The sequence below is a fragment of the Megascapheus bottae genome, chromosome 11, assembly GCF_031878675.1.
Source record: "Megascapheus bottae isolate mThoBot1 chromosome 11, mThoBot2.hap1, whole genome shotgun sequence".
Taxonomy (NCBI): domain Eukaryota; kingdom Metazoa; phylum Chordata; class Mammalia; order Rodentia; family Geomyidae; genus Megascapheus; species Megascapheus bottae.
Window position 1 is genome coordinate 63,067,554 of NC_143519.1, and position 19,022 is coordinate 63,086,575.

The window sequence follows — 19,022 nt, forward strand, 5'->3', positions numbered from 1 at the left end:
TCTTATCTCCAGTTACTCACCAGAAACTGGAAGTAGTGCTGTGGGTCGAAGTGTCAGAGCTCAGGGTCAGCGTTCAAGCTCCATGACTAACACCCCCCCCCCCCCAAACAAAAAGGCAGATGTGTGCCTTTCTCTCCTGTCAGCTGGGATGACAGGTCGAGTCCTGAGACCTGGGCCTGGTGCCAGGTAAAAGGAGCTCATGTCAGGATTTCATGTATGTGTCTAAAATTCCTATCATAGCAGACCTGAATGTTTGTAAATTACGAATAGATCCAGTAAAATTTTAATATAGTTGCTCTACATTTTACTATAAAAATAGTTTCTGTCCCTATTCAAAACCACTTGTATTTTTTTTTAAGAAAAAATAGTTTTTTAAAAAGCTTCTACAGCTGGGTGCTGGGAGCTCATGTCTGTTACCCCAGACACTCGGGAGGCTGAGATCTAAGGATCAAGGCGAGGTGGTAGAGCACCAGCCGAGGGGAGAGGGGAGAGGGGGGAGGGGGGAGGGAGGGGGGGAATGAGGAGGGAGGAGAGAGAGAGAGACAGAGAAACACACAAGCTCAGGGACCGTGCCCAGGCCCTGAGTTCAAGCCCCACGTCCAGGAGCCCGGAGGCCCCCGGCCGGCTGGCGGCTGGGGCCCAGCCAGGGCGCGGCGGCCGGCTGGTCCCCGGGGGGCTCGGGGACGCAGGTGCAGCCCACCGGGATGGTGACGTAGTCCTCGGCGTAGACGGCGCGGCCTCCGGCGCAGGCCGGGGTCCGGCGCAGGACCACGGCCGGCACGAACACGGGCGTGCTGCGGAAGCGGAAGTCCTCCTCCCCGAGGAGCCCCAGCAGGCAGCCCCGGCACAGGCAGTAGGCCTCGGGCAGGTACCTGGGAAACCGCGCCGGGTCGTAGGAGATCCTGCCGGAGGGAGAGAGCGGGGAGCTGACGCCAGGACCTGCGGGGAAGCCCTGCCTCCTACCCCCGGGCCCGGGGAAGCCCGGCTCCGGCTCCAGAGGGGGGACTGGCCAGCCTCTGGGACCCAGAGTGCTCCTCCTCCAAGCCCAGCAAAACGCCAAGTGTCCGCAGCGGCCCTGGGCTGGGGCTGGGGGAGGCCACACGTTGTCTGGGCCAGATGGCTCTGGAGGGGACAGCGAGCCCAGGCCACAACCTGGGAACCCAGCCTGGACGCCCCCGAACGTGCCTGGGTGGAGAAGAGCTTCTCCAGGGCTCTGCCACTTGAGCCACAGCACCTCCTCCGCCGTTTTCTACATCCCTGGTACCTGGGTCTTCGTGCACGCTAGGCAAGCACTTTAGCACTAGGCCAAACTTCCCAGCCCCCTTTGTCCCTACTTCTCATGAGACACCCGTGGCCCTAAATTTCTTTGTACCCATCTACCCATCTAAACATGGTGACTCTGTTATGAATCTATTCTTCTTTCTCTGGATCAGGGCAGGCTGGCCCGTCCATGCCACCCTGGGTAAGGACATCCTGTGGCTCTTAGCCCCCGGGAGGCCTACAGGAATGGCATGCCACCTGAGGCGGTGGCACCAATGCCAGAGGGCCCCGGTACCAGAGTGATCTGCTCCAGTGTGTTCAGAAGGATAGTTGGGGGCAAGTGATGGTAAGGAAAGCCCTGGGAACTCTGCAGAGCCAGGGGGACACCGAGCTCAGCCTCCTCTGCCCCCGCAGGCCTGGAGTCAGCAGTGCCTTTTGGCTAAAGGAAGCCACCATTGGCGAGAACAGCAGGACCTCCATCTGAGAACCTTTGTATTCCCAAACATGGAAAGACTGCCCAGTGTGAGCCGGCCTGGCTTCCCTGGAAGCAACCATTCCTTTTGTCTCCACATTTTCTGCATGCTCCCTTGCACACACTTGGCACGGGAGACCCGCCTGAAACGGAGCTCAGAAGTGGCCCGGGGCCACGTGTGAAACCTTGGCCTGAGTGAGTGTCAGCTGGCCTTGCTTAATCCAAGAACAAAGAAGTCGTGGTCCAGGGATGATTAGAGGTGATGGAATCTGAGCTCAGGGAGGAATGTAAGTGACAGCAGAGACAGAAAAAGCGCGCTGGCCCTGGGGCCCGGCCGGGTCGGAAACAATTCCAAGCGGTTCCGGATGACCAGCTAGAACAATGCACACGCGCGCGTTCCCAGGAGGCATGGGCCACCTAAGTGCTGTGTCTGATGCCCAAGTATAGCTGGGCATTTGTTGGCACAGACTCGAGTGGCTCATCCTCCCACTTTGTAAAACATGAAAGTATTTCCACTTAAAGCAGCAGAGGCTGAGTCTGTTTTCCTCACAGCCATCCAAAGATTCCCCACCCCCACCCCCAGGGACGAAGCCCCTTCCCTGCTGCCCTTAGGAGCCCGCAAGGTGCCCGCTGGAGGATGGGGACAAAATAGCCTCAACTAGCCTGGTTCGCCAGCACGGGGTCCCTGAACTCAGCCCAGGAGATGTTATGAAAAAGGTGGGGGAAAAGGCAGGACACAGCCATTCAGTCCTGAACCTAAAACCTAGAGCTGGCTGCAATCTAGATACCAACTATCAATTTTGGATAAATCCCCCCAACCCACCTGGCTCAAGACAGTTTTGAAGAAGAATGAGGGAGGACTCCCTTGATCACATACCACATATCACGATGCTGCAAGAAAAGAAAACTATGGAAGACCCAGTGTCTGAAAACCTGCTGGCAACACTGAGAGTCAGGCAGCTTGGCTTGCCAAGAGCAGAGATCCTCTGAGACCCTTTCACTGGAGAGAGATAGGAAGGCAGCACAAGCAAGATTTCCAAAGTGTTTTTCAGAACAGTTCTGAGAAAAAAGAAAGCAGCAAGCAAGCAAGAAAAAAGAAAAAAGAAATCATATTTTAGCGGGGTAGATAAGATGATGTTGTTACCTTCCCTGAATCCAAGTCAGAAAAAGACATACTTAATCCCTAACCTCCAGGCTAATGCACTGGCCACTGAATTGACCTGGATCTTTGCAGTGGCAAGAGAATTCGGGCAAGATTCAAATATACTACAAGTGAACGGAAAGTCTGTAAGAAAACAAATATGGAGCTGGGCGCTAGTAGTTTACATCTGTAATCTTAGCTACTCAGGTGGCTGAGACCCGAGGATTGAGGTTCAAGGCCAGCCCGAACACAAAAGTCCACAGCCTGGGCACAAAAATCCATGGCTCTTATCTCCAGTAAACCACCAGAAAACTGGAAGTGGCGCTGTGGCTCAAGCTGAAGAGCTCAGGGACAGTGCCCAGGCCCAGAGTTCAAGCCCCATGACTGACAAGAAAGAAAGAAAGAAAGAAAGAAAGAAAGAAAGAAAGAAAGAAAGAAAAGAAAGGGGAGGAGAGATAAATTATGGTAGAAAAAGAGAACATGTGGCTTAAATATATGTCATGGGAAGTCAGTACTTCACATATCTCAGCTATCCAGCATCCCAGCATCCCAGAGCTTGGCCTTAAGTTAAATGGGGAGAATTGGCATCCTTGAAGACTGCTTTTCCATGGGCTAGGTCTCTCTGTCTGTCTCTGTCTCTCTCTTTGTCGTTCAGTTGTGGGGCTTGAACTCTGAGCGCAGGTATTGTCCTTGAGCTCTGCAGTTCAAGGCTACCACTCTACCACTTGAGCCACAATGCCACTTCCAGTATTCTGGTGGTTAACTGGAGATAAGTCTCATGTACTCGGGGGGCCTGGGCCTCTATTTCTTTGACAGGCAAGTTTTAGTTTATCAACTTATCTTGCTGTCTGCAAGTTCTACAGGCTTATAGTTCCTTGAACTGCCTGCCTTTCTACTAACTCCTATCATGGGGCAGGGAGGGGGGAGAGATGACAAAGGAAGATGGTGAGTTCAAGGCTTTCCTGGGTTACACAGTAAGACCTCATCTCAAAGAACAAAACAAAAAACTCCAAAAAAATATATTCTTTTTTTGTTTTATTTTGTTTGTTTTGCCAGTTCTGGGCTTGAGCTCAGAGCCTGAGCACTGTTCTTGGACTTTCTCAAGGCTAGAGCTCTACCACTTGAGCCTCAGCACCATTTCTGGCTTTTATCTATTTATGTGGTACCAAGGAGTCGAACCCAAGTCTTCGTGCATGCTGGGCAAGCACTCTACCACTAGGCAAAACTCCTGGCCCCCCCAAAAATATATTCTTAAAGAAATAATGAGCTATGCACTGGTGGCTCACATCTATAATCCTAGCTGTTCAAGAGACTGAGCTGTAAAGATTGGGATTTAAAACCAGCCTAGGCATCGGAGTCCATGAGACTCCTATCTCCAATTTACCAGCAAAAAACAAAGAAGTTGAACTGAGATTCAAGTGGTAAAGAACCAGCCTTGAGTGACAAGGTAAGTGAGAGTAGGAGGCCCTGAGTTCAAGCCTTAGTACTGGAACAAAAAGTAATGGAGAGAGGGAAAAGGGAGGGAGGAGAGAGAATACAAAACGACAGGTATGTCGATTATCCTCCATAGGGTATGAGCCATATATCATACCCCACAAATTATGTACAAATATTGTGTCAGTAATGAAGTAGTACTTTAGAAGAATGGTGGCAATTCCCATTGTCCAGACTCCCAAACTGTCCCTGCCCAAGTGACTTCTGTTCATGTGACCTGAGAGCCCTGACATCAGTCAACAGAAACCCCTCCCTCCCCACTCCCTGTCCACAGCAGTGCTAAGGGACATCACCGCTGCTTCCCCCGGACACAGTGACCGCAGCTAGTGGCAAACAAGTCGGATGATTGCATTTTTTCCAGTGCTTAGATGTCAGGCCTGTCCCATGCATCTGAGTCTCACTCATGCCAAGGTCACTGTGAACTCCACCAGAGCTCACACTGTCAACAGGATGGCTTTGGGGCTCTTCTACGGAGGCACATAAATATGATCTATAAAAATAGTGAGACTATTTTCCACCCCTAGAGATCTGAATTAATTACTCTGGAATGGGGCCAAAAGGTTGGTATTTTATTTAAAGCTCCCCTGATAATTCTCATAGATGGTCCTGTATAGGCCCTGTGGTCTCCACGACTGTGACAGGTCATGAATTAGTCATTAAGACCCAGCTTCATGGCCTGGTGTGGTCGGTGGTACAGCACTTGTCTCCTGAGAGATGTCCTAAGTTCTTTTCCCAGGACAAGAGAGAGTGCGAGTAAGTGAGAGAAAGAGAGGAAAGAGGGTTTAACTCTCCAGTCTTCTGTTACCTGGGCAGAGAAACCCCTGCATGGGGTGGGGCTGGCTCCAATCCCTAAGAGCCCGGGCGGCAGGGCCAGTAGCTGTGGGCCCTGCAGGGGCACCAGGGGGTAACTGGGGACACAGGAAGCCACACACAGCTTCCCTCTGGGGGAAGTCAGTGGCCAGGAGGCCCATCTGACATAACCTCCTTCCATTTGCTCAGGCCCCAGGGAGTCAAAGACTCCAACATGTACTGCCAAGACACGCTGCAAACGGCTCCTCTGCCCCTACAAGAAAACACTCGTTATACATTTCCCATGAAAGAACGCATGGAAAAATTCAGCCCGGGCAGACACCAGGCTGAGAGCTCAGTGAAGCTGCACCAGGGTGAACCCCACTTTGCTGCCAAAGAGGCAAGAAGCCTCAGTCTTGATCCTCCTCTCACTTAGGAGAAACTGAGGCACCAATGAGGAAGGATCTTGTGCAAACCCTCCCAGCCCACCCTGTAGCCTTCTGAGAGAGCTTTCATCTGTGGACATGGAGTGACTGGTGAGGCAGATAGTGGGAACACAAAAAACCCAACTTTGCTCCTTTGGGAAGAAGAGGAGACTGTGGCTTCGGAAAAGAATGTGAAAGATGATTCTTCCGGAGGTGGAGAGTTCGTCTAGCAGAAGAGAAGAGGGGAGGAGATCCCAGATTTCTCAAAGGGTGTTGATCCTTTGTCATGGCTGATGCCACAGCTGAGGACACAGCTCTTCAAAGGAAAAACCCACATGCCTGTGAAGGATGGGAAGGGATGGCTGGGCTCTCTCGGGGAAGCTGTGTGTTCAGAGCCATCTCTGATGTGCCTGTCCTGTCCTTGGGGTGTAGGGGAGGGTACCTGTGTGGGCGAGAGGCCCACCTGGCCCCTGAATCAGCTGTCACCACATCAGACAAAAAGACAAGTTACCAGATCCATCTAGCCCCAGGAATGGGGATTGAACTCAGGGCCTGGGCACAGTCCTTGAGCTTTTTCTGCTCAAGGCTAGGACTCTACCACTATAGTCCCAGTTCTGCTTCCAGCTTTTTGCTGGTTAATTGGAGATCAGAGTCTCACACTGACTTTTCTGCCCAGACTAGCCTTCCAACTGTGACCCTCAGATCTCTGCATGCTGAACTGTCAGGATTACAGGCGTCAGCCTGTAAACTAGCTTCTTCTAATTCTAGAGGAGTGTCTGCTGCTTTCTCTCCACTGCTTAGTAATGTGAGGAACAATGTCCTCGTGGTCCTCCCTCCCCACTGGTGTGTGTCACCTCTGGAAGATGAACACCGCAAGAATGCGCCTGGGTGCATCTGCCCAAGCCTTTCTGTTGGCAAGAAGGGGCATACACATTCTATTCAGGTGAGGAGTGCTCAAAGAGATGTCCAGGGAATGAAATATGTCCCTTCCCTGGCGACTGTAGCTCACTGAGGTAAAGCCAGGCCTAAGCCTGGTCGTGGGGAGGACTAGCTATCAAAGCAAACCGGTAATCCCTCCACAATGCTCCATGACAATGCTTTTATTTTTACTCTGAAATGCTGATAGGTACAGCAGAGCCGCTGGCTTTTGAGAAGCCCACAGGGGACAAGTCCCTTCCAAGGTCACTCCTCCATAAAAATATTCTGAGGGGACAAAATACCAACATTTCTTACCTAAGCTGCTTTAAACCTACGGTAATAAATAGAGACGAGTGGGGCTGCAGCTCCCCGCCAGGCTGTGCCTCTGCTCACTCCCCATCCTGACACCCTTGATTTTCTTACCAGAATGTCATCAGGGCAGCACAGAAAGGACAGTGGTGCCAGTATGACACCACACACACACACCCCTGCCCAGATAGGATACGTAGCTATACTGCAATGAGACAGGTTTCCCCTGAAGATTGATTATTAGTTGACCCCAAAGTCATTAGAAGAACTCACACAGAGCAAGTTCCTAAGAAAAACATGACTACAAACCACTACTCAATAAGAAAGGGACTCCTTTGTCAAATTCTAAATACTGCAAGGATGGCCTACCCAGCGTGGCAGATCTGGCGTGGACGCTGGCATGGTGCTGCCCCCTGTTGGTGACAGTGATAACTGCCTGGGCAGACCTGATCCAGAGCCAGGGAGGGTGGAGAAGCCCAGCTGGAGGGATACGCTCCAGGACCGCCCAGTCTCCGGGGCCACTTTGTTCTTAGTGCTGGCACACGAACTTGAAAACACTTCAAAACAAGTGAGTGGGAATTTTATTAAACTAATTAATGGTGCTGGTACTGGGACTTGAACTCAGGGCCTGGACACTGTCCTGAGATTTTTTTTTTTTTTGCCCAAGGCTAATGCTCTACCACTTGAGCTACAGTACCACTTCTGGCCTTTTGGCAGTTAACTGGAGAGTCTTGAGGGCTATTCTGCTTGGGCTGGCTTTGAACTACAATAATCAGATTCCGGCCTCCTGAGTTGCAAGGTGTGAGCTACTGGCACCTGGCTGGCTGGGAATTTTTTGAAGGAGAACTGAAGTATGGACATGTCCCTGAAGTTATAGTACAGTCTACCTCACCAGAGAGGGAGGAAGTGGAGTTTGTTTCCCTGCATACTATTATGCTACGCTTTCCAGGATCTTTTTCTTTCCAAATATGTTTTTCTTCTGGTACATACACACCTACAATCCAATTTAACTTGGCCAGGCACGGCTCACCCCTGTAATCCTAGCTGCTCAGGAAGCTGAAGTCTGAGGATCACAGTTGGAAGCCAGCCCAGAAAGGAAAGTCGTTGAGACTCTTATCTTCAATTAACCACTCAACAAAACAAAACAAAACAAAACCAGAATTGGCCTAACGTGGTAGAGTGCTAGCCTTGAGCAAGAAAGCTCAGGGACAGTGCCCAAGCCCTGAGTTCAAGTCCCATGACCAGCAAAACAAAAACCCTTTAGTTTGTAAATCAAGCACCCTAGGCAGGGCATTGTGGCTCACAGCCTAGAATTCTAGATGCTCAGAAGGCTGTTATGTGGGGATTGAAGTGGAGTTGTGGAAAACCAAATTTTTATTATTATTATTATTACTTTTTGTGGTCAACCATGGGGATTGAATTCAGGGTCTGGGCGCTGTCCTTGAGCTCTTTTTGCTTAAGGTTAGTGCTCCCTCACTTCAAGCTACAACTGCATTTCCAGTTTTTGATTAGTTAGCTGGAGGTAAGAAGCTCAGGTGGACTTTTCTGCTTCAAGCTTCAATCCTCAGATCTCAGCCTCCTGAGCAGCGAGGATAACAGGTGGGAGCCACCGGTGCCCGGCATGGAGAACCAGTCTTGAGTGAAAAGGCCAAGGGACAACATGAGGCCCTGAGTTCAAGCCCTAGGGCTGGTAATAAATAAATAGTCTAAAAAATAAAATCAATCGGTTAGGACATTTATAACACCATTAAAAAAGCTATGGGACCGTGTTCTCTCTCCAAACATCTCAGTGTACAGTGCTCCCCCTTGGGAGATGAAAAGCAGGCAGGAGGAGGTGGTGGGAGCGTATGAGGGAGGCAGCATGTGATGTGATTACAGGCTTGGTGGCACTACGTGACTGACACCCTGAGCACGCAGCCATGGAGAGAGCGGCGCTGCACAATCTAGTCAGGACAGAGCGCTACAGCAGAGGACTTAAGAGCACTCCTCAGAACAGCATGCAAATAAAACTCATGGATTAGCCCTGGAATTCCACATTTAATAGTGTAGAGAACAGTTGGCTTGGGTGAGTGAAACCACAGAAAACAGAATTGGGGATAGAGGCAGACACCGGTGCTCCTTGATTTCTCTGTTACATTCCTTTCATAGGTTTTGTCTGGGACAGGAGTTCCCAGCAGCCCAGCTGGTGGCCTCCAACTCACCATCTTCCTGCTTCAAACGCTGAGGTTGCAGGTACCACCAACCTCACTGGCCTCTGATAATTTATATATGTATATGCTATATACATATATAATATACATATATACACACACACAATTATTATTTTGCACCAGTCCTGGGGCTTGAACTCGGGGCCTAGGCGCTGTCTCTGAGCTTTTGTGCTCAGGGTTAATGCTCTACCACGTTGAGCCACAGCATTATTGGCAGCTCTTTACTAGTTCATTGGAGATAAGAGTCTTGTGGGTTTTCCAACCCAGGCTGGCTTTGAACTGGGATCCTCAGATTTCAGCCTCCTGAGTAACTAGGATTACAGCAGTGAGCTGTTGATGTCCAGCTCATTTGTGAAGGAGGAGAAAACAGCAGGACGGTGCCTGAGGCTGGGGGAGAGCGGAGGCCCAGTGGCTCCACTGTGCTCGGGTGGTTCTAGTCACTCAGGGCCTATACGGGTTTACATATGAGCAAAGTGAAATCGCTCAAGGACCTAACACAGGAAACTGGGTGTCTTGGGATGCAGTTAGCAAAACTCATCTTTTGTATAACCCAGCCTTTTACCAACCAAAGAAACTAGTTATTGTCCATAGTGGATTTTGAACTCACGACCAGGCTGTCGTCCCTTAGCGTTTGTGCTCAGGACTAGCACTCTACCATTCTGGCTGGCTTCAAAATTTGACCCTCAGATCTCAGCCTCTTGAGGAGGAGGCCACCCGTGCTCAGCTGAGGAAATGGACATGCCACACGATTTGTCACGGCATACAGTCACCCCATGGATGGCCACGGCTGAGGCAGTGGGGACCTCCCTGGCCCAGTGAGAACTGGAAACTGTCACCCAGGGACCCAATTAGCAAGCAGAACATTCCCAGGCACAGGGAGTGAGTGACCCCTTTCCTCTTCCCAACCATCACTGTCCCCTGGTGGGCTCTGAGACGGCCTCCAGCGCCCTGCTGTCACTCACTGTCTCATGTGCCTCTGACTTTCCCTCTTCCCAAAGTCAAGGTGCCTCAGTGGCCCTTAGGAAGGGATCCTGTTCCCAGCTTCTACACCCAACTCTCTGGTGGCCTGAGCATCTATTTTTAAGTCCCCTGTCCTGTCCGCACTCTCCTCCTCTCCTGTCCCTGGTTCCTTGCTTTCTTTTCCATTTCCCCACTTGTTACTGCCAGCCAAGAAGCTGTTTACTGTAAAAGACATTTAGGCATAGTCTCTTAAGACTCCCTGAAGGAAAAACAGAAGGTAACAAATAAGCCCAGAAAATATTATATATTCTTCCTATCCTAGAGAAAAGATATCTTTAGATCGCCACTCCAAATTGGAAAATGTAAGCAATCTACAATTCACATGTCATCACAGCACCCATGTTCTTAACTCTCAGTAAACTCCTGTCTTGCAATACAGGATATGTTTCTTAATATACTCATTAAGGTGCCTTTACAACTGACCAAGCAAGTAAATTCATTTTATTTTTAGCACCTTTTTTGTTGTTGTTTTTCAAGCAACAGAGAAATAAACATCATGCCACAAAATAAATGAGAAAATATTTTCCTATTCTGGGAGTGGCTGTTAGTTTCCTAAGAGCAACCTGGGCACGAGTCCAGCTGGATGGATGCAGAAAGTTCAGGACAAGGATTCTGGCTCTTGCCACTCTGGACCTGTCACCTGAAGACGTCCTTCATCCCAGCCCACCCCTGACATGCGGTTTCAGGGCAGACCTCCCCCCCTCCACCCCCCTCCACCCCGCATGTCCCCCCACCGCGTGTCCCCAGGCCTTTTCACACCCAAGCTCTCAATGTATCCTGTCTGCCTTGAGTCTCATTCTCTTTCTCTCCCTCTCCCCCCTCTTTTTTTTTTTTTGCCAGTCCTTGGGCTTGAACTCATGCCCTGGGCACTGTCCCACCCCCGCACCCTAAAAAAGAAAGGAAGAAAGAAAAGTCTCAGTATGGTTTCAGTATGTACTGCCTGCAATGGGGAATTCATGTGTCATTCATGTGAACTTCCTTCCACAGAACTGCCTGGATCTTCACTTACCTTCTGGCCTATCACTGGTCTCATGGCTTTGCTGGAGCTCTTTAGCAAATGAAGACTTTGTGATAGAGGTTGCAATTATTTCCTCCTGGTTTCTCTCTCTCTCTCTCCCCTCCCCTCCTCCCTTCCTCTCCTAGCATAAACCAGCACACAGTTATATAATTGCAGTTTTCACTCTTATCTTTTATAACATTTGGGGACTGTGAGCTGCTAAAGAGCCTCCTCCACCCCAAGATTACAAATGTAACAATGTAACTCATGTTGGTTTTCCTCTATATTTATGGCTTTTTTTTTAGATTTAAATCTTTAAGTCATCTAGAATTGTATTCTCACACAGGTGTGAGATCCAACTATACTTTTCCCAGCTGGCAACCCAGTTGTGCCGACAGATGATGCCAATACATTTCTTCCCCAAATACCTGGAAAGCCTCCTGACATTTCCAATAGCTAGTCTTGTTTTGGGGGGCTTTTTGTTTTGGGGCTTTGAGCTCAGGGCCTCAGTACTGTCCTTGTGCTCAAGGCTAGTGCTCTACTCTACTTCTATATTTTTAGTGGTTATTAGAAATAAGAATCTCATGGACTTTCCTGCCTGTGCTGGGCTGGCTTCAAACCTGGATCCTCCGATTTCAGCCTCTTGAGTAGTTAGTACAGGTGTGAGGTACCAGCACCCAGTTCCAAATGCCTATTTTAAAAGTCATCTTACCACCTAAAGTGACTCTTCCCATATGCATTGGTATTTCTAACTTGCAATCTGTTTCCCTATCCAGTCTCCTTTGAGTTCTTGCCAACTTGTCTTGCCTACAAGACAAGAAATATGTTTATCTCGTTCCTTGGTACCACAGGGGAAGGGCTTAAGACTTCTAAAACAAAATGCCAAATTCTCCTAGGCTTTTAGGTCCCTTATATAAAATGTATCATGAAGACTTGAACAACTCCCAGATGACTCACAGTTCCTACTATGTGCGCATGTCCTGTGTGTTGTGTGCTGTGTTGTTTGGGAAACGAGGGCAAAAAAATTATGTTAGGCTCAGAAAGGAAAAGGACATTATGTTTTTTCTCTTATATTGGAGCTAAATTTATAAATATATTGAGTAAACACTTTGGAATGGTATGCAAGTGTAGAAAAATGTATTAACCAAAGTATGGGTGATTCAAAGAGAATTCAAACTGTGTAATATCTTGGAAAAGCTACCTCAGCATACACCAAAATAAACACCAGGAAGTTGGCATTGGAAAGATGATGGCGGGGGGAGGTGGCAAGGAAAAGAAGGTGGAGAAAGAAGACAGGAAGGGAAGTAGAATACAATCATAAAATTCAACGCATATCCTACAAGATTGAGATAAGAGGTGGGATTGGATGAAAGATGGTATTGCTCAAGATATACTGCTTTCAGAAACTACTTTGTTGAGTGGCAACTCCTTTGTACAACTTATGAGCATATATATATATATATATATATATATATATATATATATATATATATGTATATTGTCTTGTTTTCCGAGATTTTTTTTCTTTTGGTAACTGGGGCTTAAACTCAGGAACTGGGTACTGTTCCTGAGTTTTTTTGGGGGGGAGGGGCGGAATTTGCTCAAGGATAGTGCTCTACCGCTTGAGCCACAATTCTACTTCCAGCTTTTTGGAGGGGAGTTAGAAGAGTCTCATTGAACTGGGCACGGTGGCTCACGCCTGTAATCCTAGCTACTCAGGAGGCTGAGATCTGAGGATCAAGGTTCAAAGCCAGCTTGGGCATAAAAGGACCTGAGACTCTTATCTCCAATTAACCTCTAGAAAATGGGAAGTGGGGCTTGGCTCCAGGGTAGGGCAGTAGCCTTGAGCTGAAGAGCTCAGGGACAGCGCCCAGGCTGAGTACAAGCCCCATGACCCACCAAGTCACATTGAGGGGCCATGAGTTTGGCTTGGTGGTAGAGTGCTTGCTTAGCATGCACGAAGACCTGGGTTTGATTCCTTGGTACCACATACATAGGAAAAGCTGGAAATGATAATGTGGCTCAAGTGGTAGAGCATTAGTCTTGAGAAAGTCCAGGGACAGAGCTCTGGCCCGAGTTCAAGCCCCAGGATGGTGCAGAAAAAAAAAAAATCCCATTGATTTTATTTGGGCCAGCTTCAAAACATGATCCTCATATCTTAGCCTGTGGCGTAGCTAGGGATACAGGCATGAGCCACCAATGCTTGACTTTCCAGGGCTTTGGATATGCTGTTAGTTGGATGTGTGAGAGTGGAACCTGCAGATCCAGTAGGGCTAATGCAACCCCTCTACCCTTGAGCTGGAAAACAACTCCTTCCAAGGAGGTGGTTCCACCACCTCTAGCAGAAGAGGCTCTACACATTGTGGGTTATTATTATTATTAATTGTGGGGTTTGAACTCAGGACCTGGGCACTATCCTTGAGCTCTTTTGCTCAAGGATAGTGCTCGACTACTTTGAGCCACACAGACACTTTGATTTTCCTGGTGGTTAATTGGAATTAAGAGTCTCACAGATTTTACTGCCTGGGCTGGCTTTGAACTGTAATCATCGGGTCTCAGCCTCCTGAGTAGCTAGGATTATAAGCATGAACCACTGGCCTCTGGCTTCACTTTTCCATTAAAATTTTTCTGTTGTTATTATAGAAATGATGTACAGAAGAGGGGTTACAGTTACATAAGTCAGGCATTGAGTACATTTCTTTTTGGACAATGCCATCCTATGCCCTTGCTCTCTCCTAATTTGTCCCTCCCATCCCCATTCACAAGTATCTTGTATCACTGCTACATTTGTTCACCCTTTGTCCCTCCATTTCTGTGCCCCTCTTAACCTCCCCAAGACAGACCACTGAACAAACAAGACAAAAAGAAAACAAAGCCGAGAGCGTGCTGGCTCACCCCTGTAAGCCTAGCTACTCAGGAGGCTGAGATCTGAGGATAAGGGTTCAAAGCCATCCTGGGCACTAAAGTCAGAAAGACTCTTATCTCCAATTAACCACTAAAAAATGGGAAGTGGGGCTGTGGCTCCAGGGGTAGGACAATAACCTTGAGCTGAAGAGCTCAGAGACAACGCCCAGGCCCAGAGTTCAAGCCCTACAACCCACCAAAAAAAAAAAATCAACAAAGAAAAAAAATCAACAACCTTGTTTCCATTTCCACGATCAGACCCACCTAGGCATCATGCTTTTGTGTTAGGCCTCAGTTTTCCTAATCTTCCCACGTGATCCAGGAGGTGAGAAGGGCTGAGGGACGCAGTGGCTGAAACACCGGCCCATCTGTTCGTGCACACTCCGGTGTGCAACCCTGGCCCAGCACCATCTCCTGAAGACTGTCTCCAGCGTAAGCTCCAGATTTTAGCTAAAGTGTGAACCAGGCTACAGGAGATTCCTCAAGTCCCCTCATGTATCTCTGCTCCTGGGACCACCCAGCATGGAGGTTGCACACAGGACAAGTGAGACAACAGCCTCTACCAAGCCTAACTAACCCTGCCCACTGGTCTTACCCACTGGGACACTGGCAGCAGTGCCTATAGAGGGCAGTTGAATCTACCTGAAGGCGCCGTGCTGCCCAGCCTTGCTCCCTCCCGAGTCCACACACAGGGCTGCCTTTTTTCCCTGTGCCTCGCAGGCAGACAGGCCCAACAGTGAACTCCTTGCTTCCTCTTAAAACACTTCACATTCTGTTTCCCTCCTCACTGAATAACCTAAGCCAAAAACATGGGCCCTGTGCCCACAAGGCTTGAGATGCTGCTGTGCACTGAGGTTATGCCATTCAGCATGCAGGACTTTAGTCCCAGCCAGGCAGCAGCTTCTACCCAAAGAAAACGAGACTTGGGTCTTTTTTTTGGGGGGGGGGGGTCAGTCGTGGGACTTGAACTCTAGGCCTGGGCGTTATCCCTGAGCTCTTCAACTCAAGGCTACAGCCCTACCCCTTGAGCCACATTGCTACTTCCCGTTTTCTAGTGGTTAACTGGAGATAAAGAGTCTCACAGACTTTAGTGCCCAGGCTGGCTTTGAACTGCAACCCTCAGATCTCAGCCTCCTGAGTAGCTAGGATTACAGCCGTGAGCCACCCCACCCGTCTGAGACTTGGGTCTTAGAACTCTCTCCCCTATCCTATTAAAGAGCATCAAAAGCATAAGATGAGGCTGGAGAGAGAAATTAGCCAAGGTCTAGCATGAAGTAGAAAAAAAGATAGGAAGAGAGGAAAGCAAGAGAACTGGAATGAGATCAGAGTGAAAGGTGGGCTCACATTCCCTGGATGCCAAGGCATCCGGGAAGCCCAGGTGTGGTTTGTTGTGGTTGCAGTATTGGGCTTGGATGCAGGGCCTGGGCACTGTTCTTAAGCTTTTTCCACTCAAGATTAACATTCTACCACTTTAGACACACCTCTGTGTCTGGCATTTTGCTGGTTAATTGGAGATAAAATTTTCACAGATTTTTTCCTGCCTGGGCTGCCTTCAAAGCCCAGTCCTCAGATCTCAGCCTCCTGAGTAGCTGGAATTACCGGCGTGAGCCACTGGCATCAGGATCTCATGCAATTTTCATCCTCTTCAAATGCCATCTACCCATCTGCACTGTAAACTACCACACAGTGGAATCTTGCCTCCCAGAGCTTCCACATCAGTACTTAGTATGTCTCCTGTAAAAAGCTCCACACAAACAGATCACTTGGTTGGATTCCTCAAACTTCGGCAGAAAGAATCCACTTAACCAGTCATCTAACAAAGAACTGGGGCTCATTTGAATTAATGGAAAAGCAAATAAAGAGAAGCAGGGCTCCTTCAAGGAAAAGAGACTGGCTTGTCCAGGAATGAACTAATGAATTGCTACTACCCAGTTCTATTCCACCTGCTTAGCTCAATGCCCCCATCTGCTTTACCCACCCAACATCACAACGACCTGCCTTGCCTGTCCACCTCCCCCGCACCTGTTCTCTGCCCATCCTGCCCGAGTCTCCACACTGGGTCCCTCTCCTGGCGCCCCGCCCCGCCCCGCCCCCCTTGCCTCGCTCGGACAGGTCCATACGCCCGCCCCACTCTGCCAACCCACCTGGCTCCACTAGCTTCCACGGGCCCCGCCCCCGCCCCGCCCTACTCGTCCCACCGGCCCCGCCCCTCCCCTGTGGCTCCGCCCGGCCACGCCCACCCCGGCCCCGCCCCGCCCGCCCCACCCGGCGGCGCCCGCCCCGCGGCCCCGCGAGGCCGGCTCACCTGTATGCCCAGGGGGACACGCTGCGCAGGTTGGTGGGCGTCTGGAAGCGGCGGTCGGCGGGCCTGCCCCCTGCCGGGCAGCTCGCGTTGCGCGCCTGCTCGCGCGGCCCGAGCTGCAGCGTGTGGTGGAAGGCGCTGAGCACCCCGGCCGCCAGGCGCCCGTACAGCTGTTCCAGGAGCTCCTCGGGCCGGTCCGCGCAGCCCCGCGGCCGCGTCGGGCGCCGGCCCGCCCTCGGCGCGCCCGCAGCCCTACCGGGCGCCAGCGCCAGCAGGAAGCCGGCCACGAACATCCAGACCTGCGGGACAGGCCGCACTCAGCGCCAGAGCCCGCCGAGAAGCCCGCCCGCCCGCCGGCGCCCCGCCCCACCCCGCCCCGGCCCCCTCGAACCCCGCGGGCGCCTCCCGCAGCGCCGCCGCCGACCTCGAGGCCCGCCGGGAAGCATGGGTGCCGCGCGGACGGGCCCCCGAGCGCCGTCCCCGCCAGCCCGCTGCCCGCGGGGGCCCCGCGGCCCCGGCCGCCCCCAAGCCGCGCGCCCCCGGCCGCTGCCGCCGCCGCCGCCGCCCCGGGCCGGAGCCCGCGCGGGGGGCGGGTGCGGGGCGCGCGTGCACGTGTGCGTGTGTCTGCCGGGCTGCTGCGCGGCGGGCTGCGAGTGCCTGTGACCCGACGCCGCTCCCGCTCACCCCGGCGCGCGCCATCCCGGCCCTGCGGCCGGCCGGCCTGCGTGGACCGCCGCCGCCGCCGCCGCCCCGCCGCCTCGTCATCCGCCCGCCCCCGGCGCCCGCGATCCGACGCCCCGCACGAAGCCCCCGCGGCCCCGGAGGACGTCCGGGGCTGGGCACGCGTCGGCCCCGGGAGCGTCGTGCATCCGATTGTCCTCACCGGCATCCCCAGCATCGCGTCCCCCGCACGTCCCGGGGCGCCTTCCTGTGTCGTGAGGCCGGGGTGGCGAGCGGCTCCCGAGCGGAGGAAAGCCCGGGGTCCGCACCAGCGCGGGGCTGCGAGCCGCGGGGTCCTGGAGCGCCGGGCTGGGCGGCCGCCGCCTGTCGGAGTGGATGTGGCGGTGCCGGGTCGGCGCCGGGCCCCGCCGGCTGGAGGAGGGGGCGACGGCGGCGAGCGCAGGGCCGAAGGGCGGACCGGGGGCCGAGCCGACCGCGGGGGGTTAGCGCCATGCGAGAGCGGAGAAGAAGGGGTGCCGGAGAGGAAGAGAGGGCTAAAGGAAAAGTAAAAATAAAGGTGTTTCAGGAAGAGGGGAGTGGCTCCCCCCTTCGCCTAAACACCCGGAAAACGATCCTGTGCCGGAGAGAGAGAGGACTAAAAAAATCCCCCGTCTGCCTCGCTGATGGCTGGAAATGGGCATCCCACGTGCGAGCAGCCTGGCGACACGAGCCCAGTGAATACACTCCACACAGTGAAGTGACAGGCTGTGTTTCAGAGCACACGAGAGCCCTGCTCATTTGTCGTTTAATTCCTGCTAGCTGGTGGGCTAATGAATATGGTTATTTTATTTTAAAAATACAAATAAACGATAACAGCTGGCAGCTTTTTAAAGTACGTTTTTTTGTTTTGTTTTTTTCATTTATAGCGATTCCCTAAGTGGCTTGCAGCTTTGGCATTTGACTAACTTGTAAACCACTGGCTGCTAACAGTTCGGTGTCGAGAAACAATAGGAGTGTTCAGAACTGAGAAGCTGTGTTAGTAGTTATTGCTCAAAATCTCTTTGAATCCTCCAAGCAAGTTACAGTTCTCAGTGAGTAAATGTTTGTTTTGGGTTATAAAACGCTTGCTGACTAGCAGATAAATTGTTCATGTTATTTCCTTTGTAGTAAAATGGGAATAAAGACATTGGCACACACTGCTTATTTTCTATTTGAAAAAAATAAAACGGTGTAGGAGTCTTTTAGGAGAAAGATTATCACTGCATGAGTGACTACAGCATCTTTTCATGTGTTTGGTGACACGTGCCAGACTGTTGGTTTTGCTCAGTAGTCAACAAAATACCTCCCACTGGCTAATCATCAGGCAACTTCTCACTTCTCTCAGATTACCTTGAAAGTGGGAGAGAAAATATTTTCTTTCAAACAGCTTTGAAACCACTCCTCTATTGTTAGGACATAAAATTCATCTGTGAGACTAAATAGAAGAAAAAGTCATACAAACAGGAGAAATTGTTTTTTGCCTGTGTGGGAACCAGGGCTCGAACTCAGGACCTAGGTGCTGTCCCTTAGCTTTTTTTTGTTCAACACTGGCAGTCTTACCACTTGAGACAACTCCACTTTTGGCTTTTTGGTGGTTAAGTGGAGATTAAAGTCTCATGGACTTCCTTCCCTGGCTGGCTTCGAACTGTGATCCTCTTGAGTAGCTGGTATTAAAAGGAGGTGTCTAGTGCTTTTTAAGAAAAATAATTCCCCCCAAAGTTCAACATATTTATGAAAATTTAAATACAAAGTAAATAGCCAAAATTTATGCAAGAAAATTTATGAAGAAAATAGTACCAAAATACTTGGGGTTTGTTTTCCCACAAATTGTAATGTCCCTGAGGTAGTCGGTATTGGATGTTTCATTTGGGAATCATTTGAGCCTAATTTCATCCTCTCTGGTTCTTCTCAGCTGTCCTAAGACTGGTGCAGCTGACTGGACCCTCTCTGGTTCTCCTCAGCTGTCCTAAGACTGGTGCAGCTCACTGGACCCTCTCTGGTTCTTCTCAGCTGTCCTAAGACTGGTGCAGCTGACTGGACCCTCTCTGGTTCTTCTCAGCTATACTAAGACTAGTGCAGCTT

General features: G+C 50.9%; 1 protein-coding gene across 1 annotated transcript; it reads right to left on the reverse strand.

The window, feature by feature from the left end:
* Positions 1–558: 558 nt before the first annotated feature.
* On the reverse strand, positions 559–17,214 carry Il17d (interleukin 17D). Its single transcript, XM_090341764.1, has 3 exons — positions 17,125–17,214; positions 16,245–16,540; positions 559–902 (listed from the first exon to the last, which is right to left on the reverse strand). The coding sequence occupies exons 1-3, from the start codon at positions 17,137–17,139 to the stop codon at positions 587–589; spliced, it is 627 nt and encodes a 208-aa protein (XP_090197890.1). The 5' UTR covers positions 17,140–17,214; the 3' UTR covers positions 559–586.
* Positions 17,215–19,022: the final 1,808 nt, after the last annotated feature.

What these genes read in the sequence shown, in the direction of transcription:
- Il17d (XM_090341764.1), bottom strand. An exon ending in GTGTCCCCCTGGGCATACAG is followed by an intron (nt 903 to 16,244) that starts GTGAGCCGGCCT and finishes TCCCTCCGGCAG; the next exon opens with GATCTCCTACGACCCGGCGC.